General features: G+C 44.4%; 2 protein-coding genes across 12 annotated transcripts in view; both read left to right on the top strand.

The window, feature by feature from the left end:
* Miga1 (mitoguardin 1) overlaps positions 1 to 6299 on the top strand; it is a 68851-nt gene extending 62552 nt beyond the window's left edge. For all 7 annotated transcript variants that reach the window (XM_006989504.4, XM_006989503.3, XM_076575249.1 and 4 more), the window contains 2 exons: positions 790 to 906; positions 2518 to 6299. In XM_006989504.4, coding sequence (XP_006989566.1) covers positions 790 to 906; positions 2518 to 2736 — 336 coding nt within the window. In that variant the 3' untranslated portion in view covers positions 2737 to 6299. The remainder of the gene's footprint in view (positions 1 to 789; positions 907 to 2517) is intronic.
* Positions 6300 to 13213: 6914 nt separating this feature from the next.
* The window catches only part of Nexn (nexilin F-actin binding protein), a 30354-nt gene continuing 17503 nt past the window's right edge, over positions 13214 to 26064 (top strand). For 3 of the 5 annotated variants that reach the window (XM_076575241.1, XM_076575239.1, XM_076575244.1), the window contains exons 1-2: positions 13214 to 13347; positions 24807 to 24879. In XM_076575241.1, coding sequence (XP_076431356.1) covers positions 24853 to 24879 — 27 coding nt within the window. In that variant the 5' untranslated portion in view covers positions 13214 to 13347; positions 24807 to 24852. Of the gene's footprint in view, positions 13348 to 13434; positions 13569 to 24806; positions 24880 to 26064 lie in introns of those variants that run through there. The other 2 variants (XM_076575243.1, XM_076575240.1) reach the window with 1 other exon arrangement.

The raw sequence follows: 26064 nt of genomic DNA, 5'->3' as shown, positions 1-26064 counted from the left end.
TGGGTCACTACAGTTGAGTAAGACTTTCAAATCCTAAAAATAACAGTGGGCAGAATACCCCTAAAAATTACATGGAAGAATACTGTGGCACTGTTAGAACTTGGCTGCAGTGTGGTGATTGCTCTTAGGAAGTAGAAGTTAAATGCAAAACCAAGATGCTCTGTGGTTGTTTGACTGAGAATGGCCCCTATAGACTCATATTTTGCATGCTCAGTTCCCAGCTTGGGAAGGATTAGGAGGTGTGGCCTTGTTGGAAGAAATGTTCCAGAATTTAAAAAAAAAAATCTGAAATTTTCCTGGCTGGAGCCCCTGGATAAGGAAGGTTCAAAATGTATTTTTATGAGGTGAATCTGCCTTTTAGAAAGTTGTTTCTCATCTAGAACTGCTGGCTAGAGTATGAAACCTATATAAACCCACTGACTCTTAGTTACTGTTACGTTTATTAATGTTCCCAGTAGGCTGTCTCCATATGGAACCTTAGTCTGTTCCCAAAGACTGCTGTCCACACAATGCCCAGCAGTTTGTTTCATTAATAGAGAAAGTAAATTTTAAGAAGATAAAAATACGGGGGAGGGGGGGGGGTGGAGGCAGGGGTTCCGCATGCCTTTAATCCCAGCACTCGGGAGGCAGAGGCGGGTGGATCTCTGAGTTCAAGGCCAGCCTGGGCTACAGAGTGAGTTCCAGGAAAGGCGCAAAGCTACACAGAAACCCTGTCTCAAAAAACCAAACCAAACAAACAAACAAAAAAAGAAGATAAAAATGACCTGATTCCCTTTTGCTTCCCAACAGATCTCAGACGGATTCTTCGCCCATTTTTATGCCATTTGCGAGCACATAAGCCCTGTCTTAGCCTGGGGCTTCCTGGGTCCGAGAAGTTCTCTGTATGACTTGTGTTGCTTCTTTAAGGTAGGTTCAGTCATTGAGTCATTGCCTTAAAAAATAAAACAAAGCTGTTTACTTTTGTATAGCATATAAAGTTGTAAAAATCACCTAAATTCTGTATCTAAATGCCAATGTTAAATTGGTGGTATTTTTTAACACCAACGTTAATATACTGGACCAGTGCCTCAGAGAGCTGAGGCCGTACTGTAGAGTAGATGCCACAGCTCCACGGACTGCGTCCACTTTTCCTGTTAGGGTCCTGAACAGTGTTACTGTGTTACCGTGGCACCTGTGTGGTGGTGTGGTGTAGAACCAAGTTCTGAACAAGATGATATGAATGGTGAAATCAAGTTATAAGAAATCACATGGGAATTTAAAGTTGTGTCCTCATGTCAGAAGTTTGTGTTTGCCAAAACATTTGTTAGAGGCCACTGCACACTGTTCTGGCTGGCGAAATGCCAAGGAAGACCTCAGTATCGAGGTGGGTAAATCTCAAGGGGCAGTCAGACGAGAACGAATTTGAACGCTTGGATGCCTCACGGAACTGTGAATTCCTAAAAAATTTTCTTTGCTTTAGTAATACAGTGTTTGTATAAATGATTTAGGAAGTATTTATTTTACTGTCGTTTAAAACTCATTACTTTGTTTCTAGTCTACTTAACCCTCCAGCTGTGAAGTGTGTGTTTCAGTGGGAACAGTAGAGCTGGTGGTTAAAAGGCCTTGAGTTCTCCGACTCCCGCCCTCCTTCCTTTCTGTGGACTGGGGCACTAGCAGGTCACTGGCCTGTGACCCTGCAGTGACTCTGTGAAAGCCTTCCTAGTAATTCTTAACATGCGATTGCTAGAGGATTAAAGTTTGATGTTACTGGGTTTTCTCTTCACAATTCACTCTTTCCCATCATTTCATAGTAGTTGAGGTTTAGTTTTTAATAGTCCACGACTTACTTAAAATGTGCTTTGTATTAATTCACTGAAATGAAACTCTTCAAGGCCTGCCACTGACTCTCGAGATGAAACTATTATTTTTCATTTATGTCTTTTTAAAACAGAAATATATTCATTTAAAAATATTGTGATTATTGAGAGTGGCTCTTTTTCCTATGCCTATATGGCCCAGTGCTCAGGGGCGACCTGACAGGAAAGACTGGGAAACAGCCCTCACAGTTACACAGTACCTGGGGGCTTCTCATAGATGACCTCTTTTGATCATTCTGCTAGCTCTGTGTACTAGACAGGATGTGATGGTGCACGTCTTTAACCTTAGCACTCAGGAGGCAGAGGCAGGCAGATTCAAGGCCAGCCTGGTCTATAAAGAGAGATACAGGACAGCCAGGGCTGTTACACAGAGAAACCCTGTCTCAAAAATGACAAGAAGAAGAAAAGAAAAAAGAAAAAAAGACAGACAGACAAACAAACAAAAAACAGGACAAGTAGTATTTGTCCAAATTCTACAGACGTAGAAAACAACAACCCAAAAGATTAAATAACTTGTTCAAAGTTTGCCCATGAGATGTGAAACCAGCCCAGAACTAAGGTGTCTGACTCCTGGTTCAGTGTCTGTTCCAATGTTAGCAATTCATAGACTTAACAAATTGTGGTTTAATAAATACCAGTTTCTCATCTGTTCATTTTCCAGAATCAAGTTCTTTTCTTTCTCAAAGACATCTTTGACTTTGAGAAGGTGCGCTATTCGAGCATAGACACGTTGGCGGAGGACCTCATGCGTTTACTCATCCGCCGCACAGAGCTGCTGGTTGCCTGTCTTGGCGCGGATGCCCTGAGGCACGCCTCTGCTTGTACTAGTGGACAGTGCCACGCCGTGCCCACTGCACTGTTAGAAGCCAAAGTACAGTAGGTCCCGGAAGAGGACTGAGAGTGAGCGCTCGCCAATACCTTCAAGGAACTACTGTGAGGTGTGCCTCAGAATCCACAGAATTGACGATGTGGACTCAGGGAGGGAGAAAGGAAGTCTCAGAGGTGGATGGTCATACTGTATTTATGCAGAAATGCTGTCATTGAATCCATGTGTGATGTGTCCAGAGTGACTTCTTAATAATCTTTAGGTAATAATTGAAGTTGTGAAATGTTGCATATTTTGTGGCTGTTTCGTGAATTGAAGCCAACACATAGGAGTTTATTAATTGTCTTCACACTATCTGGAATGTCCAGTATCATTCTCGAAATATGTCTCAATGCTTTGCACCTTGAAAAGACACTAACCCAAGACGATTGTGGTTCACGTGTGTAAGAGTTTATAACTTCTAGTGTCAACATACTTAACTTTGCCTGAAATGTATTCTTAACCATTAGGTTACTGCTTCGTTTAACCAAATGTAGGCAATAGTGGTGTTCAGCTGTACTGTTTGCCTTATTGCTTGTATACTTGCTTTTGTGTTTGAATCAAAGAAACTGTAGTCCCCGAGGACTGGAGGGCAGAACCAGAATGTGTGAAACTGAGCAGTTTCTGGTGTGTGCCTTGTGGAGAATCGCCTGTAGTCTACAGAGTATGTTACTGGTGTCCTGTTTATAATATGGTGAAGTATTTTTATCTTTTTATAAATTGGAACAGCTTCCCTCAGATGAATACTAAATTTGAAAATATAATTTATTTACCAAGAAAAATAATTTTAAAAATTATCCTCTTTTAAATGTAACTAAACCTGATAGAATCAAATAACTTCTCCTTTGTCCACAAAACAAACAATTCCCCCACAGAGAGCTCAGCACACTGGAAGTTTGCCATGTTATGCCCAAATTTTAAAAATACTCATACTTTGAGCTTGGGTTTTAAAAGAATTTTCCTTTCAGAAATAGAATAAATATTTTAAATGATATGGGAATATATTTTATGTCCTCATGATAAACATATGAACAGTGGCAAAGTATGTTATATATTTTCAAAGCCTCATCAATTTTGTGTTAAGGTCATGACCCACTTGTACATCAGGGGGTTGGATTTCTTGATTGTGGTCCTAACGTGGGCTGCATTAGTTTTAAGAGTGTGTTATACAGAAAGATCTGAAATGCGTTTCTAAAAAATGCATTTTTAGATTAAAGTGCCTAGATTAAGGTTAATGATGAGCAAATAAAAAGTAAAAGTAAGTTTAATTTTTTTAAGATTTTAAATTTTTATATATACATCATGGTTATGTAAGTTAATTACAAGATGTAAAATTTAGACTTGTGCCATTAGCGTGTATAGGCTATTAGGGCCTTACACCTGTTTTGATTTACAATGCCTTTTCCTACATCACTTTTTAATTTCCTAATTACCTGCCTGTGATTCTTCCCGATGACAAGTACCAAAATGCATTCTACCCTGCTTCCCTTTTACTTACATTAGCGTGTCTACCTTCCGACGTCACTGGATGTGAGTGACAGACAAGAGTACATGCCTACACATTCTGGTTACCCCATACGCAAGACAGTTATGGATTGCATCAGTTTATTCATTGGAGAGCTAAATATTTTATGCCGGGGTTTTATAAGTGAACTTCCTCTTGGGGAAAGTGCTGTTTGGAGTAGTTTTGAAGACTTGCACTGTATGTGGCGATGCTGCTGCTACAATGAGATCACCTTGGTGGGTGGCCTTTCCGAAAAGTGTTGGATTTCTCCCTGCTTTTCAATTTCAGTTAAAAATAAGTAAATTGCCCATCTTCAAGAAAGGGTTGGTTTGGCTGGGTGGTGGTGGTGCACACCTTCAATCCCAGCACTCAGGAGGCAGAGGCAGACGGATCTCTGTGAGTTCGAGACCAGCCTGGTCTACAGAGCGAGATCCAGGACAGCCAAGGCTACACAGAGAAACCCTGTCTCAAAAAAACCAAAAAGAAAGAAAGGGTCAGTCTGTCAAACTGAAGTGCTTAAATCGATTAGTTTCTGGTGAGCGAATCATCTAGCACACTTACCAGATACCTTCTTTGTGGCCTTTGGCAAAAACAGTTAAGAACGACCTAATAAGATTTGGGGGCAATATGGGCTGGAGAGATGGCTCAGAGGTTAAGAGCACTGACTGCTCCTCCAAAGGTCCTGAGTTCAAGTCCTAGCAACCACATGGTGGCTCACAACCATCTGTAATGAGATCTGGCGCCCTCTTCTGTATACATAATAAATAAATAAATCTTTAAAAAAAAAAAAAAGATTTGGGGGCAATAAATACAGGAGAAAAGTCTTTGGGGGGTGGTGTAAGGGGATGGGAACTTAACTTTTTAAAAGAAAATGCCTCTTTAAAAAGAATATCTCTGACTTGACTGTTGAAAATACTTAACATATATATTAAAAATATAAAATATATAAAACTAAACAGAGAAGCGATGCTTTACAAAATAAAACAAAACAAAAGATTAAGTTAGGCTTGAGCCTGTTGGGGAACGGGCAGCTAACGGGACTCACGGTGTCTACTGAGATCGCCTGCTGTAGCCTTGTTTTGTGGGGTGTAAGAGGGCAGAGTTAATGCCGAGAAAAATCTTCCAAAAAGAAGGAAAAGCATGCAGTTGATTTATTTTCCTTTGTTTCTCTGTTCTTGTTCAACTAAAAAGGTAGAATTTCTTCCCAAAGATTAACAATATGTTCGTGAAATGACAAAATGGAGCTGTCTTTTTGACAAGAAGCCAAGTTTTCTACTCTGTTAAAGTCAGCTCCGAAGACCTGCGTCTGTCTCCTGCAGTAATACCCATCATTTGCACCTGTTCACCATGGTTCTATTGATTTGCTGGGTTACCTGACTATAGAAAAGTATTTACAAATGTTTCCTTGCTTTAAGATGTAGTGTTTCTACTTAATTCCCAGCAGTTAGCCTGGAAATGAGGAATACCAAAGTGACAGAGCGGTGGTGAACTGCTCCAAGTTGTGTTTGTAACTCTGTTTTTACTTTTACTATGAACGTGGATTCAGAAATTAACTGGCCTGTAATTCCAAACTGACTATAAGGATTAGACCAAATTAAAATCTATAAATTTTTAACTAACAAATACGTGTGTGAGATGTAAGAATTTATGTACCCTGTGAAAATGGACATGAAAAACACTTTGTTCCTACTGATCATGCTGTGTTACCATTCCCTGACTGGCGTCAGCAAATCTGTTTCTTCGGTGTAAGGACTGAACTCATTAGTCTGTGTAAGAGTCCAGCACCGCGGAAGCAGCCGGCCACACTGGCCCCTTGCCGGCACTAGGACCAGCATGTCTCTGTTCCAGTCAAATAAAAAAGTGATGGTGTCTTGGTGATGTGCTGGCTACTGTAAGTCACGTTCTATATGATTGTGAGGCCACAGTCGCCTCAGTAGGCTCGTGCTTTGACATAGACCACATATGGAGGCAGAGAGAAGCAGAGGACTCTGGGAGGTCTGAAATCAAGTGTAAAATATTATCAAATATCTGTATGTGGTAACATGGAAATAAAGATAGCATTGTGATGGATGAAGTTCCGGTATTCGTGTTTTGGTTAAGACACTTGGGTGAACAAAGCCATCCAGCAGCATAGCTCATGGAGTGGCTATCCTGCACCGGTCCCTCTTCATTGGTGCTTTTATTTCCCAGTGCTGGACAGTAAACTCAGGATTTAATGCATGCTAGGCAGTGCTCTACCACTGAGCTGCTCTCCTGGGTCCTATTTTTAAAGTTCCTTTGGTTTGTTTTAAAAGGGTCTGATGTAGCAGCCCAAGCTGGCTTTGGCTCTACCTCCCGAAGGCCAGGATTACAGGCATGCACTACCTTTCCTGTTTTATTTTTAAACTTGTTAAATATATGAACTGAAGTCTGTTACTTAATAATCAGGTCACACAGGCATGAGCTGAGTTTCCGGTGCTGAGGTCTCCCTTTTTGTCCCTCATGTCCTTGTCTGGCTTATTCTTTGTCGTCTCTTTTGCCCTCTTTGGTTCTCCTAGCTAAGCTTAAGGTTTTGGCACCTTAAAAATTTCACAGAATTCTTTTTTGTTTTGTTTGTTGTTTTTGTTTTGAGACAGAGTCTCCCTGTTTAGCCCTGGCTGTCCTGGAACGCTATAGACCAGGCTGGCCTGAAATTCAGAGATCCATCTGCCTCTGCCTCCCGAGTGCTGGGATTAAAGGTGCGCACATCTCGCCCGGTCTGTCAGTACACCCCGTGGGGCTACATCCCAACTGTGATCTTTGTGAACACCCCTCATCTGCCGCTGCCCCTGCTGTTCTTCCCCCTCATGAACACTTGTCCCTGTGCTGTCTTGTCTGTTCCTCCCCTTCATGAACACTTGTCCCTGTGCTGTCTTGTCTGTTCCTCCCCCTCATGAACACTTGTCCCTGTGCTGTCTTGTCTGTTCCTCCCCCTCATGAACACTTGTCCCTGTGCTGTCTTGTCTGTGGCTGTGATGACACAGCGCTGACATCATTTTCCCGCAGGGGTTGCGCAGTTCCTGTCTTCTGTACTATTTCACCCTCTGCTCTTCCTTGCTCTGCTCTGCCGACTTTGATCGGGCTGCACAGATTTGGGGTCTTTTCAGGTTCTTTGACTTTTGTACATCACAACGGTCAGAACCCTGCAGTAACCATCATTCCGGCAAGGAAGGGCTGGATTCTAATACAGCAAAGGAAAAGAGCACACCTTCCTGATGGCGCTTTTTGTCCTTTGCTTAAAAGGCTCAGCAGAGCAGCTGCCACGTCAAATGTCACCTCGGCATCCCGCTTTCAACTGTCCATGTGCCACCAGAAGCTTCCAGCCACGTCAAATGTCACCTCAGCATCCTGCTTTTAACTGTCCACGTGCCACCAGAAGCTTCCACAGGCACATTTTTATACAGGGAGTTTCAGAGCTTGGTAACTGGCTGTGAGATAACACCGCAGTGCCAGAGCACACTGGGACCGAGCGGTCCTCCAGCCTGGCGGATGCTGCTCAACCTCCTCAAGACAATGGGAAAAAGAGCGGTGAAAAAGGAGCCGTGCTTACACTTAACACGGCAGGAGGCAGGCGACAGAGCATTGCCTTCCCTCTGCCTCTTACTGCTTTTGGAGACAGGGTCTCAGGTGTTGACCAAGGCTTGTCACACACTCCTGGGTCTAGGGGATGCTCAGTCTCCCTCGCTTTGAGGGCCGGTGCTGCTTCTGACTCAGGGTCTCTCTCCTAAGGACGCAGGAAACTAAAAGCTGGACTGGGGATAACTGGTTTGGATTTGCCGAGCTCCCCAAAGGTTCACGTGCTGGAAGCTTCTCTCATGTGGCACTGTTGAGGTGATTGATTGAACCTTCAGATGGTGGGGCCTCACTGAAAGCAAAGAAGTTGTGTGGCCTCTGGGGCGGTCAGGCTCCGCCCCCTGGGCAGTCAGGCTCCGCCCTCTGGGCAGTCAGGCTCCGCCCTCTGGGCAGTCAGGCTCCGCCCTCTGGGGGGTGCTCAGTGCAGCCAGCCCGCATGATCTGCATGAGTTACTTCCTGAGAGCAGGGTGCTCTAAAGGAGCACACACAGCAGGTGGTCCTTACCTGTATTCCAGTGCCATCCAAGTTCCCAGAACTATGAGCCAAATAAATCTTTTTTAAAATGTTACCCCACATCAAGTGTCTGCGGTAGCAACACAAAATAGTAAGAAGGAGATTTGCTGACTCAGGCCTGCTCTCAGTAGGCCTCTCTCTGCCCATTGCTGGCTGTTGGCCGGAGACCATAATTCCTTTTGACTGAGCTCTCAACACAGTTTCCTGGGTGTTTTAGAACATGGAAGTGGCAACTTCTCCAGTGTGATACAAGGAAAGGAAGGTGAAAGGCACTATTTGTGTGACAGGCAGTGTTTAGGACGGGCGGGCCATGGAGCCCACGGTGCATGTGTGGAAGTGGGAGGACGGCATCAGGTGCCAGTCCTCACCTTCCACTGTGAGACAGGGGCTCCTTATTCACAGGCTAGGGGCTTGTAACTTCCAGCGGCTCTGTTATCTTAGCAGAGGAGCCACAGGGATAGCAGACCCATGCCTTTGTGAGTTCTGGCGGGATAGCAGACCCATGCCTTTGTGAGTTCCGGCGGGATAGCGGGATAGCAGACCCATGCCTTTGTGAGTTCCGGCGGGATAGCAGACCCATGCCTTTGTGAGTTCCGGTGGGATAGCAGACCCATGCCTTTGTGAGTTCCGGCGGCGGGATAGCAGACCCATGCCTTTGTGAGTTCTGGCGGGATAGCAGACCCATGCCCTTGTGAGTCCGGCGATCCCGGAGCTCAGGTGGTCAGACCAGCACTGCAAGCCTCTGCCCACTGACATCTCCCGGCCTTGGCAATGCCTAGACTTGCGATGCTGTTGCTTCTGCCATCCTCTGCCGGACGCCAACCATGACAGTGTGGGAGAGCACTGCGCAGTCTAATTGCCAGGAGGCAAGATCATTCAGAAGGTTCTTGCTGGCTGAAAACCACAGTACAGAAGCATAAATTCAGCCTGAGAGATGGCTTGTCTGGTAAAAGCACCTGCCATTCAAGTCTGACCAACTGAATTTGATCCCCAGATCCTTTGGGAAATGAGAGACTACTGAAAGTTGTCCACTGACCTCCACGTGCATACACACACACACACACACACACACACACACACACACACAATCTTTCAAAATAAATCATATAAAAGTAACATAGCAACTTCAGCTTAATTTTAGTTTAGTTTTATCAAAACAAGGTCTCAATGTGTAGCCTGGCTGGCCTGGAACTCACTATATAAACTTGACTAGTCTCCAACTTACAGAGATCCACCTGCCTCTGCCTCCCTCCTGGGTGTTGGGGTTAACATGGTACACACCACATGCTTGCTACTTTAATTTTAAATGAGTAAATGTATATTCTTTGGCAGGTCTTTTGTTATAGCTTCAAGACTATTGGAGCATTGGTCCACACTGTTCCAAGGTGAATTTGTTGCATAAGCTACACTCCCTTTCAGTCATCACTTGGAGTTTCAGAAATATGTATATGTATGTATATGTATATATATGCATATCTCAGGGTCTCACATATGCTAAGCATGTGCTCTACCAATGTGCATCCTGCACCCTACAGTCTCTAACTTTCTTTTTTGACAAGGTGTCACTATTTAGCCCAGGCTAGCCTGGAACACACTATGAAGACCAAGCTTTAGGTGTCTGATGGCCTCTGTCTCCCCACTTCACGTGCCCCCATACCCAGCGTATCTTGTTTGTTGTCACTTTTGAAACTATATTTTAATTATAACATCTCTCCCTCCCCTATTCCCCTGCAAGCTGTCCTGTATGCACCTTCCGGTTCCTTCACCCACGCAAGCTCCTTGTTTTTCCTAGCACTTCCTAGGTAGGACCCCTCTGTGGACTAACTCTTCTGCAGATATTCACATCTGAAATTCTTTGCATGGCTCACTGCCTCCTGTGGTGACGTGGCTCTCTTCATTCATATGAACTGTGTGGTGAGAGGAGGTAGGAGGACCTTTAAGGCCTTCGGAAAGGAGTTGCTGGGGCTGAGGAGTGAGCGCAGTCAGAAAAATGTTCCATGACCAATCCTCAGTACCTACCCATAAGAATGTCAGGCATGGCAGTGCTCACTTGGGGAAGGGGAGACGGCGGTCCTGGAGCTGGATGCTCAGCCAGTCAAACGTAATTGGTGAGTTCCAGGCCAGTGAGACCCTGTCTCAAAAAAGAAGTGGATGGTTTTCCTAAGATAAAACACCTGAGGTGGTTCTCTGACCTCCTTGTGCACACATATACCAACACATACATGCATGAACACCACACACATACAAAAAAATTAAATAAAAAAATTTTAAAAATTAAGTTGGGGTCTAGAGAGGTCGTTACTGGCTCTCCTACACTACGCTTTCCTGTCTCCATGAGTGATCTCTCCTACAAATTCTGTGCCAGTGTGCCATCTGAAATAATGTCCACATCAGACTCAAGCTGACCCCAGCATCCTCGGATATTTTGTTACAGTGACAGAATACACACATAAGTGCCTCGCTTTCCTTGAGACTTCTCTCAGGAGACGTTGTGTAGCCCATAGAGTTATGACATGCACCCAGCCAGTTCCTTCTTCCCCGTGGAGCAGGCTAAGTGCTACTGTAGTTCACTAGTGTGCTTATCTCCTCCTTGCATGGGAATCTGCCCCTTGAGAACAGGAGTTTTGTCAATTGATGTTGGATGAATGACAAAACGCTGGGAGAATGACGTGGCAGCCTTTGCTGCTGTGCCACGGGCTCCTCTCCTACCCTGACCAAAGCAGTCCTAGGGAGAAAGGCTTTATTTGGCTCACGGTTCCAGGTTCCAGTCCATCATTTTGGGGTAGTCATAGTCATATCTACAGCTGAGTGCAGAGAAAGTTGGGGCATGGCAGCTGTGGTGACACACCTTTAATCCTAGCAGAGGCCAACCTGGGCTACATATCCAGTTCCAGGCCAGCTAAGGTCCCACAGTGAGACCCTGTCTTTTAAAAAAGACAAAAAGGGCTAGAGAAATAAGAGAAATGACTCTGTGGTTAAGAGCTCTGACTGGCTGCTCTCCCAGAGAACCCAGGTTCAATTCCCAGCACCCACATGGCAGTTCACAACTGTCTATAACTCTAAGAGCTGACATCCTCACACAGACATACATGCAGACAAAACACCAATGCACATAAAGACAATTTTTTTAAGTCAGAGAGAGTGAATGTATGTATGCTTACTCAAACCCCGGACATAATGCCCCCCACACACACACACACACCTTGAAGGTGCTTCTCCCCACCGAAAGTAACCCAGTTAAACTCCCACAGGTGCTGGGCCCACAGGCCGACTGTATCTACAATCCCTCATTAACTCTTCCCAGGTGATTCTAGAGCAGTGGTTCTCAACCGTCCTAATGCTGTGACCCTTTGCTACAGTTCCTCATGCTGTGCTGACCCCCGCCATAACATTTTTGTTGCTACTTCATAACTAATTTTGCTACTGTTATGAATCGTATGAAAATATCTGTGTTTTCTGATGGTCTTAGGCAACCCCTGTGAAAGGGTCCTTTGACCCTCCCAGGAGTCCGGATCCACATGTTGAGAACCACTATTCTAGAGTATTCTGCTCACAATAAAACTCACGGCGGCACAGCAGGATTCTCTCGGTGTTTTATGGAGAGAATGAAAAACTTAGTCTGATGAGGCTATTGGGCAGAAATACAAAACCTCATCCTTTAAATCTCAGAAGAAAGACACAATTACAGTTTAGGTGCACATCGAGGTAAAACGCCAGCAGTGTCTACAATGGACATGGAGAGCAGTGGGAGGCCAGGCTTCCTGGAGGAGGCAATGTTCCTTAGGAGCTTATGTGAGGCTGTGGAGAGTCCCATGAACTGAAGAGGTGAGGCCACTGAAGGGGAAAGAGGCAAGCCTGCTCCTCCAGGCCGCCTGTCGGGTTTTCCCTCCTGCTGAGTGGTGAGGGATGGGAGAGCAAATAGAAGGCAACATCACCTGCCTTGGATCCCGCGCCCGAGGCGAAACCAGAAGTGGTTACCTTTGTCCCTGGGTTACCTACCTCTGACTTTTCTTTACCTTATGGATTTCCAAGAGATGGCCTATGGAAGCCCAGGTTGTCCTCGAACTCTCCGTGTAGTGAAGGCTAACTTTGAACCCCTGGTCTTGCCTTCACCTAAGAGCTGGGATGGGGCACCACACCTGGCTAACTTGTTTCGTTAATGCTGTTTTTGTTTTGTGTAGTACTTGGGGGGGTTGAACCTGGGGCCTTATTTGTGTGACACAAAAGCGTGCGCGCGCACGGACACAGACACAGACACACACACACACACACACGCACGCACCCCTCCAGTTTGGTTTGTTGTTTTTAATGCAGTGAGGAACTGAGGGCCTCTACTTACTCAAACAGGCCTCGGCTGGGCTAACCTTTCACAGTCAAATGTGGTTTCCCTGCAGGCCTGAGCTAACACTCCCGTGCTTTTGGATGGTGGGAAAGAGCTGAGGAGTTGGTTTGCCTTCAACTAAAGAAAGGTGAGCAGTTGCGTAGACTCATGGTTTGCCTTCACCTGGGGAAAGGAGAGCGGTTGTGTAGACATATCCCACTACCTAAGCGTCTTTTTTCACCGCTCTCTTCCGAGTTAAGGAGGAGCACCACATCCACTGTTGCCACAGTGCCGCCCCATTCCAGCAGTCGAAAGGGAGAAGCTGGTCAAAGGCACCGAGTTTTTATGGGCTACTAGGGCAGGTAGAGAACCCCAGTGCAGCGGCGGCCGGTTGCCAGGAGGCAGCCTGGAGTGGCAGCCACCGCCCCTCTTCTTTCTGGGTGACTCTCCACCCGTCTCGGAGAGCTGCGGCGGCGGTGGGGGTTGGGGACTGGCCTGGCGTCCCGGAACAGCTGCAGCGGGCGCTGGGCCCGTCTGGAATGCGGGAGCAGGCTGCGCACCAGGACTTTTATGGAAACTTGCTGCTGGCGCGCCGCGGCCAGAGGGCTCAGGGTGGCTGGAGCAGCGTGGGCAGCGCGCAGAGCCGGACGCGCAGGAGCAGCGGGAGCAGCGGTGCGGCGCCCCGGCGGCAGGCGGGTAGGAGGGCTGGGTGGGGCGGACACGGCGGGGCTCCGGGCCGGCGGGGAGCAGTGCGCTCGGCCGGGCCGGCCTCAGCTGCGGGGAGCCCGGGGGGTGGGGGGTGTCCCTGACCAGCTTCTGTTCCACCTGCATCTGGACGGCTGAGTCTGGGCGAGAGCGTCCCCAGGGAGCCGAGTGTGTGTCCACTCCTCCGTCGGGGACCCTCAGGGTCCGAGCGGGTGAGTTCACTGTGGCACCCAACACGTGCCCACCGCGGTCTCCGCCAGCACTGGCTGTGGTTTTAAAGAAATTGCTGATGGGTCCCCGTGGAAACTGGGGAACGAGGGATTTATAGCCTGCCATCCCCGGTCTCCAGATTGCTCCCCATCGCCAAGACTGGGATATGCTTGGAGGTTGAGCTGCTAGCTCTAGGAGTCAGTGAAGACACCGTGTGAATAAATTGTGAGATGTTCAAGTGCAATGTATGCATAATATATATACATACACACGCGTATGTTTGTGTGTGTGAAAGAGAGAGTGAGTGAAAAATGATCAAGCTGAGAGGTTAGGTGATACGCATTTTATTTTTAAGGCCACAATGTGGTCAAGGAGTTGAGCGTAGATAATGTGGTAAAAATAGCATATGGTACGCCCTCACAAGTGACTGCCCTTGGAAAAAGACAGGCAGGCAGAGAAAAGAAGCCACTGACCACCCCTCTGACCAAAGTGACGGACGGACATTCCTCAACCAAATTTTGTTAATGAGTTTATACAACAAGGGCCTATTGCGCGAGTCACAGCAGAAGTATGTCTCGATGAAACGAACTCACATTTTTAGAGTGGCTTGGTCACACGAAATTGAACCAACTACCTACAAGTTTCCCCAGTATTGTCTTATAGGTTAAACTGCTGCTATAAGACAATTCAAACCGCATCTCTGATTTTTTTTCCGTTTTGGGGTGTTTGTATGGGAAAAGCACATATTAATTAAGGGAAGTCTTTTCTTTTCTTGGGGAGGGGGCTGTAGTACATAGACTGATGTAGCTGGTTCCTGCTAGGCTAGCGCTCCTGCCACTGAGTTGTTTCAGATCCCTCTTTTTGTTTTTGATACAGGATCTTATTAGGTTGTCCGGGCTAACCTCGGACACACTCTGTAGTATAGGCAGGACTGTGATCCCCCTGTCTCAGCCTTCAGAGTAGTTGGAATTACAGGCCTGTACCCTCAGACCCAGCTCAGCATTCTGTCTCTTGCCTGATGCTTCTGAGGAATCATTTAAAGAGAAATGTGTGCAATTTTGAATTTTACCTGCAACAGTTGACTTAGAGAGCAGAATGCAAAAACTGCAACAAAATTATTTTAAATCTTGTTTTCCTTCTAGCAGCTTTTGATGCAATCCGGTTTTAATAGATTTAATAGATTTCCAGTGATGCTGAGTGAGGAGCAATTTTTTCCTGCTTACCTTAAAATGGAATCTGTGCTATTTTAGAAAATTTGACATGTAAGGCTGATCACTGTCAAAATGTATGTCATCTTGAGAAGACTATATTTAGCATCAGGCGAGGAATGCGTTATCTGGGTTTCACTTGAAGCTTTTAGGTTAGAGCTGCATTTGTGAGCAGCATGGAAACTGTGTGTGTACATTTGGGAGAGATTAACCGCAGATTTAGCTCGCTTAGACCGAAGTTTCTGAAATGATAGTCTCCATTTGTGGGGAGAGAGCTCTGTTATCTTTGAAACTCCTAAAAGAATATAAAATATTTAAAAACTGCATCAGTTATAGAGGCCTCCGAGAGTGAAGACAGGGTGACTGTAAAACAGCGGACCATGTGGCATGCATGCCTGTGTGTTTATAGAAGTCTCTCAGTGTCCTGTCGTTATGTAGCTATACACAAAGCATCTTGGTTCCCTTTATAATTCAGAGGGGAAGACTTGCTTCTGACCAACAACCGCAGGTGGCTGCTCTTGTTGGACCACTCTGGTTGACATCACCTGTGTATTTTCTTTCATAGTCTTTCTTCTGGTTTTATTAGTTACATAGTGCATACATTTGAAATTGCTTTTTAAACATCCACAGTGTAGTGTGGCTTATCTCATGGTAGTGTTTTTATTATTATTATTTTATGAGTGTTTTGATTCCGTGTGTGTGTGTGTGTGTGTGTGTGTGTATGTGTATGTGTGCACTGTGTGCATGCAGTGCACACAGAGGCCAGGAGAGGGTGTCCAAACCCCTGGAACTGATATCTGCAAGGGGCAAGAGCTCTGGCTGCAGAGCCATCTCTCCGGCTCCTGGTAGTGTACATTTTGGTAATGGTGCTATTCTGGGGACAGAAATCAGTGCCTTGCACATTCCTGGCCTGTACCTGGCTGCTGCCTGTGGCAGTGTGCTTTCTACACTTTAAAATGGGTGGATTTAAACTCAGAAATCTATGTTAATTATACATCATAATTATATCAAAAAATAAGATGCACACGTGCACACATACACACACACACACACACACACACACACACACACATACACACACACACACACGGGTGAAATGATGATGAAAGATGGGCGTGGTGGTTCCCAACTTCCATCTCAGCACTCAAGAGGCAGAAGCAGTGGATCTCTGAGTTTGAGGCCAGCATGGTCTGTACATTAAATTCCAGGATAGAGACATTGCCTCAAAAAAAAAAAAAAAAAAAAAAAAAATCCTTCTTGGGTAGTGTTAGGGAGTGGGGAGAGGAAGCTAACACTCGTGGACTGACTGTCAGTTTGTCACCCAGAGCAGGAGATGGCTATGAATTGGCAGCTAAAACAAGTCAAATGATTTTAACTGTGGAATTTAGAAAGCATGGGATGGGATTTTGGCAAGGAAAGTCCCTCCTAGGACCTCTAGTCCTTGTTCTATTTATTTCTTGTGTGTGTGTGTGTGTGTGTGTGTGTGTGTGTGTGTGTGTGTGTGTGTGTGTGTCCTCTAGAGCTTGCTCATTGTCTCACCTCTGTTAATGCCACACAGCTGGAGTCCGTCATCTGAGGAGAGCCTGGATTAGGTTGGCCTGTGGGAAAGCCTGTGGGTCATTATCCTGACTACTGAAGCAGGAGGGCCCATCCACGGTAGGCAGGTGCTCCTGGGCTGAGTAAGAATGCTAGCAAAGCGTATGTCCTCAGTGGTTCCTGCCCTGACTTCCCTCAGGGAGGGTTTGTGAGCTGGACAGGGAAGCCAAATTCACCCTTTCATTCCCAAGTTGTTTTCAGTCAGAGTGTTTTATCACAGTAACAAAATGAAACTTAAAATGGCCATGAAAGGAAGTACTTATTATTCTATCCTGCTACCCCCAACTTGTTAGTCAGGATTCCAGGTCTTCCCATCCAAACTGTGGTCCTGGGCGAAGACTGTCTTCCATTTTAGATAGGGTAAGGAAGCCCAAACCTCTCCAGCAGTTACCACAACTCCCAAATTTCCTGAAGGCAATTTCCTGTCCCGGTTTCTGATTGTGATGTTGTGTTGGGTAAAAGCCCAGCCCATTTTATTTCTGTCACCATAGGGGAGTAGTTGTCTTGGGGCTCCTTCACAGAGTTACTCACGTCTCGATCGGCTGATCGTGGATCCTATCGCTGTCCCGTTACCTCTACCATCTGTCTACTTGCTCGTCTGACATGAGCTTGTCCTGTGTCCTGAGTGGTGTGAAAACACTCACAGCATTGAGGGGCACATGAGGTTTACTTATCAGGGCTCCAGAGTGGTAAAAACATGTTGAAAAGTATCACAGCCACGTAAAGGCCGATGTTACAGTTATTACAGAAGAATGTTAAAACAAGCTGCAATTGGTTTTATGGGGGGTTTTGGACATCTCACTATTTTACAATATGTCCTAATTCACATTAGCTGTCAATTTGATGGCCTGGAGTCACCTGGAAAGAGTTTCAGTTGAGTTTTCCTCACGTCAGTCTGTGGACATGTCTGTGCGAGGATTGTCTTAACTGACGTAGGAGGACCCAAGTGTATAAAGCTAGCTGGGATTGAGAGAGTCGAGACAAGGTCCCAGGCTGTCCTGGGCGGTATAAAGCTAGCTGTGATTGAGAGAGCCAAGACAAGACGGCAGCAGTGTTTGCTGTTTCTACCTCCTGCCCAGCTTGAGTTCCTGCTCTAATTTTCTTTGGTGACAGTGACCCGGAAGTGTAAGCTAAGTTAAATCTTTTCCTGCCTGCATTGCTTTTGGTCAGTGTTTTATTGAAACAACAGGACACCAGAATGGTAAGACCTGATTTCCTCCTTTTGAGCTGTGATGAAGTATATGGCAGGTTTCATATGTGCCTTCATTTTACTTTATAATTGTTCTTTTACCAAGAGAGGGTCTTAGCTATAAAGTCCTTAACCAGCCTTGAACTTATGGTTTCTGCCTCAGGCTTCTAAGTGCTGAACAAGGCATGCACTGTCCTACCTGTTTGTAATTTTTACTAATTAAATATGAAACGGCTATATTTATGGTCTTTTTCTGTTTACATTTGAGCCAGGGTCTTGTTGTGTAGCCAAGGCTAACCTGGAGGTAACAGAGTCATCTGCCCTGGCTTCCCAGGTGCTGCAGTTATAGACCTGCACTACCTATGGCTATCTAAATGTATGGTTTTTTGTACAAGTGAAAAATGATCACACATTTAGTCTTAAATTTTGTGACATTCAAAACAATTTTGTTGTGTTTTTCAAAGAGTTAGATTTTAACATTTATTTGTATATAGTTAAGTTTTTCATTTAAAACTTCCTTGAAAAGTTGAGACAAACCCATGCATGACAGTAGATACTTTGATCTCAACACTGGGAGGATGAAGGAGTATTGAAAGGCCAGGTCTAATCTACAAAATGAGTTCAGGCCAGCCAGTGCTACAAAGTGAGACCATGCCTCCAAAATAAATAAAAAAGGAAAGAAGTCACAGGCCAGCCTGGCTGACATAGCAAACCCCTGCATCCCTGCATCCAAGGGAGGTGGGGCCCTGAGACAAGGGATGTCTGTGGCTGCCATTGTCTGGACAGTTTTGTTCTCCTAAGAACAATTAGCAATACAATCACAGTACATAATGGACAGCTATGATTTCAAATTCTTTGTGTGCATTATTTGCTGTTCTTGAAATGCTTTGGTTGCATATCTAAAACGTGAAAGGAAATGAAACAGAGAAAACCAAGAGGTTAAAATGTAGGTCCAGCCGGGCGGTGGTGGCGCACGCCTTTAATCCCAGCACTCGGGAGGCAGAGGCAGGCGGATCTCTGTGAGTTCGAAGCCAGCCTGGTCTACCAAGTGAGTTCCAGGAAAGGGGCAAAGCTACACAAAGAAACCCTGTCTCAAAAAATCAAAAAAAAAAAAAAATTAAAAAAAATAAAATGTAGGTCCAGCGAGTCTGGAACAGGAGTTGTTAGAGGTGGGGTGAGAGTGAAGTTCAGTGGTGGAGTGCATGTATGTGAAGCCCTGAGCTCACACAGCCTGAGGAACAATGACCTGCAGCCGGGTAGTGAAGCACTGGCTGCGCAAGCATGAGGGAGGACCTGGGTTCAAATCCCCAGAGGCCATGGAGAGCCCATGGTAGCTCACATCAGTACTCCCAGCATTCCTGCAGGGAGGTGGGAAGCAACAGAAACAAGCCAATCCTTGGAGCCCAAGGGCCAGGTAGTGTGGCACATGCAGTAGCCAATAAGAAAGCCATCTCAAACAAAGTAGAAAGTGAAGGCTGCCCCGGGGCTTGCGGGTGTGTGTGTGTGTGTGTGTGTGTGTGTGTGTGTGTGTGTGTGTGTGTGTGTGTTTACATTTATAACTACATAGGGTGACACTGTCGTACTGCTGCTGCCCCTGTGTGGCAGACAACGATATTGCACCTGTCTGTTCAAACACAAAAGTCACTTGAACACTAGCATCAGAAAAACTCGTGTGCTCCTAGATATAAAGTCCTTTGGTATTTAGTTACTGAGCATAGAAAGGAATTTAAACCAATTTTCACTTAGCATTCTAAATATAGTTAGTAGATCTCAGTCTCAGATTTTCCTTTCTAGAATAAGAATTGACTTGATAGGATGCTCTTTGCTGTAGTTTGGTGCCTTTTAAAAGGTGTTCTCAGAAACCTGTACCACAGGGTCAATGACACCACCATTTCCCAACTATTTTCTTTATAGATTTCAATTAAGACAAGATATCATAGTAATTCAATGTAGAAGCAGATAAAAGAATGTTTCTCTCTTGTTTTCAAAACTATAAAACAATACTGCTTCCCATGCTATCTTTATTTTGGAAAATAGTTACTTTCATGGTGTTTTATGGTGATAATAATGTTTGTAATTTTATTTCAGTGAACTAGTAAGTATATATTTTATCATCATATTTGTAGATAAATTTATATAAATGAAATTTATCCAGCATCTTCAAAAACAGGCCTGTACTTGAACCCTAGCCACAGATGTTCAAACTCCTCCTTCATGTGGGGCTTCACTGTGACATCTTTATATTATTAATGTATTTTCTGATCTCAGAACAGAAACTTTGGCTGGAGAGATGGCTCCGCAGATAAAGTTGCTCACTGCCATGCCTGGGGACCTGACTTCCATGCCTGAGATCCACATGATAGGAGAGAGCTGAGGGTTGTCCTTTGACCTCCAGATGTGTCCTGTGCACGGGCATGCCCACAGTCATACACAAATAAGTGAATAAATAATTTCTGTGAGAGCCTTATATTTTTTTATAGTTCTTTGGTATCCTGTGTAGACTTTGAATTCTATGAGAACAGATAGCTTATCCTGTTTGTCATTGTATAATAGGACCATGGACTGATCCTAACAGATTGTAGAAAGATGCTCAGCAAACATTTCTGAATTTACATGTTTATTAATTTTTTAAAGATTTATTTTATTTTATGTGTATGAGTGTTTTGCGTACATGTATGTCTGTGCACTATGTACATGCCTGGTGTCTGCAGAAACCAGAAGAGGGTGTTGGATTCTCTGGAACTGGAGTTAACAGATGGTTCAAGGCAGGAATATACGTGATGGGAACTGAATCTAGGTCCTCTGCAGGAGAGACAGTGCTATTAACTGCTGGGCCATCTCTCCAGCACCCATGTTTATCTATTTTATCTTTTAAAAATCACTATGTCTTGAAAAACTAAACAGTCATTGTCAGTGGGAGTGGGGCATGCTACAGTGTGTGGGTACAGGTCAGAGGACAACTTCCTGGTATCAATGCTCTTCCCACCTTATGTGGGTTCCAGGACTGGAACTCAGGTGGCCATTACCCCTGAGTCCTCTCACAAGCCTCCACCTTAGCCAATTTCCTCATTTCTTGGTTCTGTCATATTCATCAGCTTTAAAACTATAAAATGGGAGCCTCTTGGTACACAGCATACACGTCACGTGGTTTGTTTCCATCACTTAGCACACAGCACACACATTGTTTCCATCCTTCTTCTTAACTTAGCACAGAAGCTCTCAGTCTTTCCTGACATGCTTGTTTGTGTTTGTTTTAAATCCTTATATCTAAGCCAGGGTGGTGGTGGTGGTAGTGGTGGTGGTGGTGGTAGTGGTGGTGGTGGTGGTGGTAGTAGTGGTGGTATTAGTAGTAGTGGCGGCGGCGCACGCCTTTAATCCCAGCGCTCAGGAGGCAGAGCCAGGTAGATCTCTGAGTTCAAGGCCAGCCTGGTCTACAGAGCGAGATCCAGGACAGGCTCCAAAACTACACAGAGAAACCCTATCTCGAAACACACACACACACACACACACACACACACACACACACACACACACACACACATCCTTATATTTGTGCTGGGTGTGGTGGCACACTCTTGAATCCTAGCATTCAGGAGGCAGAGGCAGGTAGATCTCCATGAGTTCAAGACTGCCTAGTCTACATGGTGAGTTCCAGCAGAGCCAGGGCAATGTAGCTAGACCCTGTATTTTTGTCTTTTTTTAAAAAAAGGACCTTTTCATTGCTTATTTTATAACATCATCCAATGGACCTTACCACCTGTTTTGAGTGGTTAACTTAGTCTTTTCCCTGGCAGGGACATGATTGGATAGGAGGGTGTCCTGCACACATGATGTGAGCATGTGCTGTGGTAACTGGATAAGATGAAAGCATGTATAAAGTAGAGGCATCTGAAGAATATACTGTGCTGAAATACACGTTATACAAGATACATGAAAACAGACTGGTTTAAGACAAGTTGACCCCTGTTGGAACCTGGGTATGGATCTGTGAGGATTCATATCAGAGGTTTCTAATTTTATATGCAGAAAAAATTCAAATATAAAGGTAAAAAATATAGGCTTATAGTGTATGTTTAACAATATATATTTAAAACTTGTCAGATATACCTAAAAACCTAAGTAGATTTAAAAATCTTATACTAAAGGAGGAGAAACCATGTTTAAGGGTAACATACAGAATATCAATTTTATTATTTAATTTTGGAAAACACGTCATTTGTAAAGAAATGACTTTCCAAAGGTCTTGGAGGTAGGTATCGGTTACTGAATGTATTTTTCAGGATGGAGGAAGGAAATCCTGGAGTCTGCGGTAACCTGCAAGAGGCTTAGCCAGCTGAGGACTCTTCATTCTGGCCCAGAGGGCACTTTGCTGCCATTACCTTCAGGGACAGACCAGAGATAAGGAACACAGAGAAAGGACTGCATGAGAACCTGGACACAGAATCTGACTCTAGAGACAGATCAGAAGAACCATTGCTAAGCATTACTGTGGAGCTTCTACACTCTATTACCAAGAATGTATACTTGTAATTGTTATGCTGGACTTCCTATTAGTTAACCATTTTACAGAAGCTATATTAGAACAGGAGCCCTATAGCAGTGAGGTGACTATATTTTCATGGCATCTTGGCACCAATTGAAAAGGAATTGATAGTATGAGAATAGTGGCAGAGATTCTGGAGGAAAATAAAGTGCTAAATGAGTACTATCAATTTATAGGATGTATATGAACAATTCTGATAAGCATGGTTATGTTGGATTAAGAAGCAGCTCCTATAGGCCGGGCGGTGGTGGCGCACGCCTTTAATCCCAGCACTCGGGAGGCAGAGCCAGGTGGATCTCTGTGAGTTCGAGGCCAGCCTGGGCTACCAAGTGAGATCCAGGAAAGGCGCAAAGCTACACAGAGAAACCCTGTCATGAAAAACCAAAAAAAAAAAAAAAAAAAAAAAAAGAAGCAGCTCCTCTGCAAAAGAAAGCAAGTTCCTCCTCATGACGTTGGCTGTAATGTACAGAAGCGGAGAAGAAGATAGTAAATGAGTCAGATTGTCACAGCTACCTATTGACATGTGAATGTTGTACCAAGGTTGTATGTGGCTAATGTGTGATGCTCGTAATTTGAGAAGAGGGCCCTAAAAGACTGCTTTAAAATTACTGTACAGATAGTTTATAATGAGAATGGAAGCTGAGGGCTATAGAGACAGCTCAGCCAGCAAAGCATCTGCTGCACAAACCTGGACGTCTGAGTTTGGATCCCTAGCTCTCACATATAAAGATGAGTGCAGTGCGTACAACACCCACAGCCCTAGCAGGGAGCTGGTGGGTCCCTGGAGTTCACTGGCTGGCCAGAATTCAGTAACAGGCAGTTCAATGAGAGACTGTTTCTACCTCTAAACACAGACATGCATGCATGTGCATACACAGGCACGTGAACACACAAGCACTCACACTTACATGTGCTCCCAACTCCTACCAATCCTTCAGACTTGTCAGTTTTTGCATGAGTGTTGTGAAGATTTCCACGATGGGAAGGTGACTCCAGAAAGCACCTGATTCCTTATAACCTGGGCAGGGAGCACAGAGTGTGCCAGGAACGGAAGGAAGAGCAATGCAGAACATAAATGCAGAATGCAGGTCACTAGGTGTCTAACTCTACTGCCTTCTCGTCCTAGCAGAGCTGGGTTGGAGCCTTTGAAACTGTTCAGATAAAAGTAGACTACTACAACCTGGTTCAAGGCAGTTGTTAAGAACAGAGGATGGGGACAGTGTCTCCTCAAGGCTCCATTCCTCAGCATAGGGTACTAGTGTAATAAACAGAACCCCAATTTCTATGCTATCATTGAATGGTGATTATCATGTTATGGGTATAGTGGCCATGCCTATAATCCCAGCATTCAGGAGGCAGACTAGAGGGGATTGAAAGTTCCAGGTCAGCCTTAGCCATGTAGTGAGACCTTGTCTCAAACACAAAACAAACAAAAAACCCTCCTGCAAATCAACAAAGACTACGGACATCTCAGTAAAGAAGATATGCCCATGGAAAGTGAGCATATGGAAAATGTATCATGTTATCAGAGAATGCAAATTAAGATGAGATAGCCTTCAGTATTACAATAACCACAGCCCAGACACTGGCATCAAGGGACAGAGGGAGAACCACCAGATTCTCCTATACTGCTCAGGAGAATGCAGCACCTTGCACCCCTTTGAAAGTCAGTTTGCCATTTGACTATGATAAACACTCTTACCATGCCATCCAGCAATCATGACTTGGTATTTACTCTGAGGGATTTTAAAAGTTTGTCCATGTAAAAGCCTGCACGTGGATGTTTAATATCAGTTTTATTTACAATTACCAAAACAGACATAGCCAAAATATTTTTCATTAGGTAAATGGACAATTATATAACCAGCTATTATTCAGTGGGATTAAAGGTGTATGCCACCAGCAGCTTGAAAGGGACAATTTTAGAGGCTATATTACAATCAAAGTGTGGTCATATTTTAAGAGTCAAATTACAGGAAATAAAAGGATGGATTTAAAGGAAATGTGGCCAACCAACCTCCATCTCTCTGGTGCTTATAGCCTCATCTACTGAGTAAATACATAGTACACACTTTTCAAGTGCTTTTGCAGGCTTACCAAGCTCCTCTGGGCTATACACTTTCTTGGGCCTTCTAAAGGCCCTTTCTGTACCACAAATCTTAAAGGAGCTGAAGATTATTACAATAATTACTTATTTGAATTTCTGAAGGGAAATTTATAATTTAAAAATTATATATTTCTATATAAGTATATAAATCCTATGTTTATAAATTTATATTGATAAAATATGCAATATATCAAAGGGAAGGTTATTGAAATTCTTCTACAATATTAACTTGTTTTTTTGTTTGAGACAAGATCTCACTTTGTAGCCTTGGCTGACCTGGGGCTCTTTATGTAGACCCTGTTGGCCTTAACTCCAAGAGATCTGCCTGTCTCTGCCTCCCAAGTACTGGGATTAAAGGTGTTTATGCTGGGGCTGGAGAGATGCTCAATGGTTAAGAGCACTTCCAGAGGATCTGGATTCAATTCCCAATACCCATATGGCAGCTCACAACTGTCTGTACCTCCAAGATCTGACACCCTCACACAGACACACGTGCAGGCAAAACATCAAAGCACATAAAATAAAGATCAATAAATTAAAAAGAAAAAGGTGTGTGTGCTACCCACACCCAGTAATGTTGTTATTGTTATTTTACAGGTACAAATAAATACAAAGCTTCAGCCCCAAACCACATAGAGCAAACATGAATGACGTTTCACAAAAGGCAGAGGTAAGTTAATCTCAAAAGCTGTGTGTGTGTGTGTGTGTGTGTGTACACGTAGGAGGGGGAGGCAGGAAAAGACTTGGAAGGGAAGGGAGGAAGAGATGAACAATGTATAGTTGACTGACTGGAGGGTTGTGGGAAGGGTCATCTTTAGGTGTTTGTAATTGGTAACATCAGGATGTACAATGAGAGAAAGTTAAGTTCACACACTGTTTTGGGTTAGTACTTTAGTCTGGATTCTGAGAAGCATGCATATTGAACTTCTGGAAGGCAGTGAAGCGAGTGATAAGGGCTAGCATATTACATAGAATTTTAAATACATTGGTCTTAGAAAGGACGCCTTCAATGTAGTTTTACTGAGGCTGGGACCTTTAGAGGTGATAATTCACTCTGAAAAGGAGGACTCTTAGCATCTTCAAGCACCTCAGTAAAAGTCCTCTTAGCTTCACCCCTTTTCAGCTTCTTTGCTATAGTGACTGAGAATTGAGAGACCCCCGATGCTGACACTCAGAAGTGACAAGCTAAGAAACCTGAATGGGCCAGTGACACATAGTAGATAAGTGTGAACCAGATCTGTCACCGATCAGCAAGCCGCTTGTCCTTGTCATTAGGAGAGTTTGGCATTCTGACACTTAGAAACTAACTTCTGAAAAGATGAGAAGAATCTACATTCCTAGTTTTAGATGAGGAGAAGCCATTGTTCTAGTCTCAGACTTCCCTTCTTTAGGGTTTTCCTTTTAGAGCCTATTCTACTCAGTTGGTGTGGCCACCCTGCACACTCTAGTGAGGTTCTAGGAAGTTACACATGGGCAGCATAGCATGAAACATGACTCATCTCTTGCGGGGTTAAACTGGCCTTCGGCTTTGACTATCTTATCTAATAAAACAGCAATAATCCTATTTGTAATGTGGGCTTTACCTTGAAAGCCCAATCTTATATTTTGTTTCGAATTCATACACTTTACTGAGATTGACCTTGTTAATTTGTGAGGGAGTGATGTGAATCCCCAATCCGAATCTTTAATAATAGGGTGGGAAAATAAAATACAAGTCGTTTTTAGAGTTGAGTATTTAATTTTTATATTTTACTGGCCGTCAGGCTCAGTAGAATGCTACCTCTACTGGGGTTTTGTTTCCAAAGTTTTGATGTAACAAAACTTCTGTTCTTATGTTTACTGTAACTTCAAATTA

Source organism: Peromyscus maniculatus, chromosome 6 (assembly GCF_049852395.1).
Source record: "Peromyscus maniculatus bairdii isolate BWxNUB_F1_BW_parent chromosome 6, HU_Pman_BW_mat_3.1, whole genome shotgun sequence".
NCBI classification, from domain to species: Eukaryota; Metazoa; Chordata; class Mammalia; order Rodentia; family Cricetidae; genus Peromyscus; species Peromyscus maniculatus.
The sequence above is the reverse complement of the archived record's forward strand: the minus strand, read 5'-3'. Positions and strand labels throughout refer to the sequence as shown.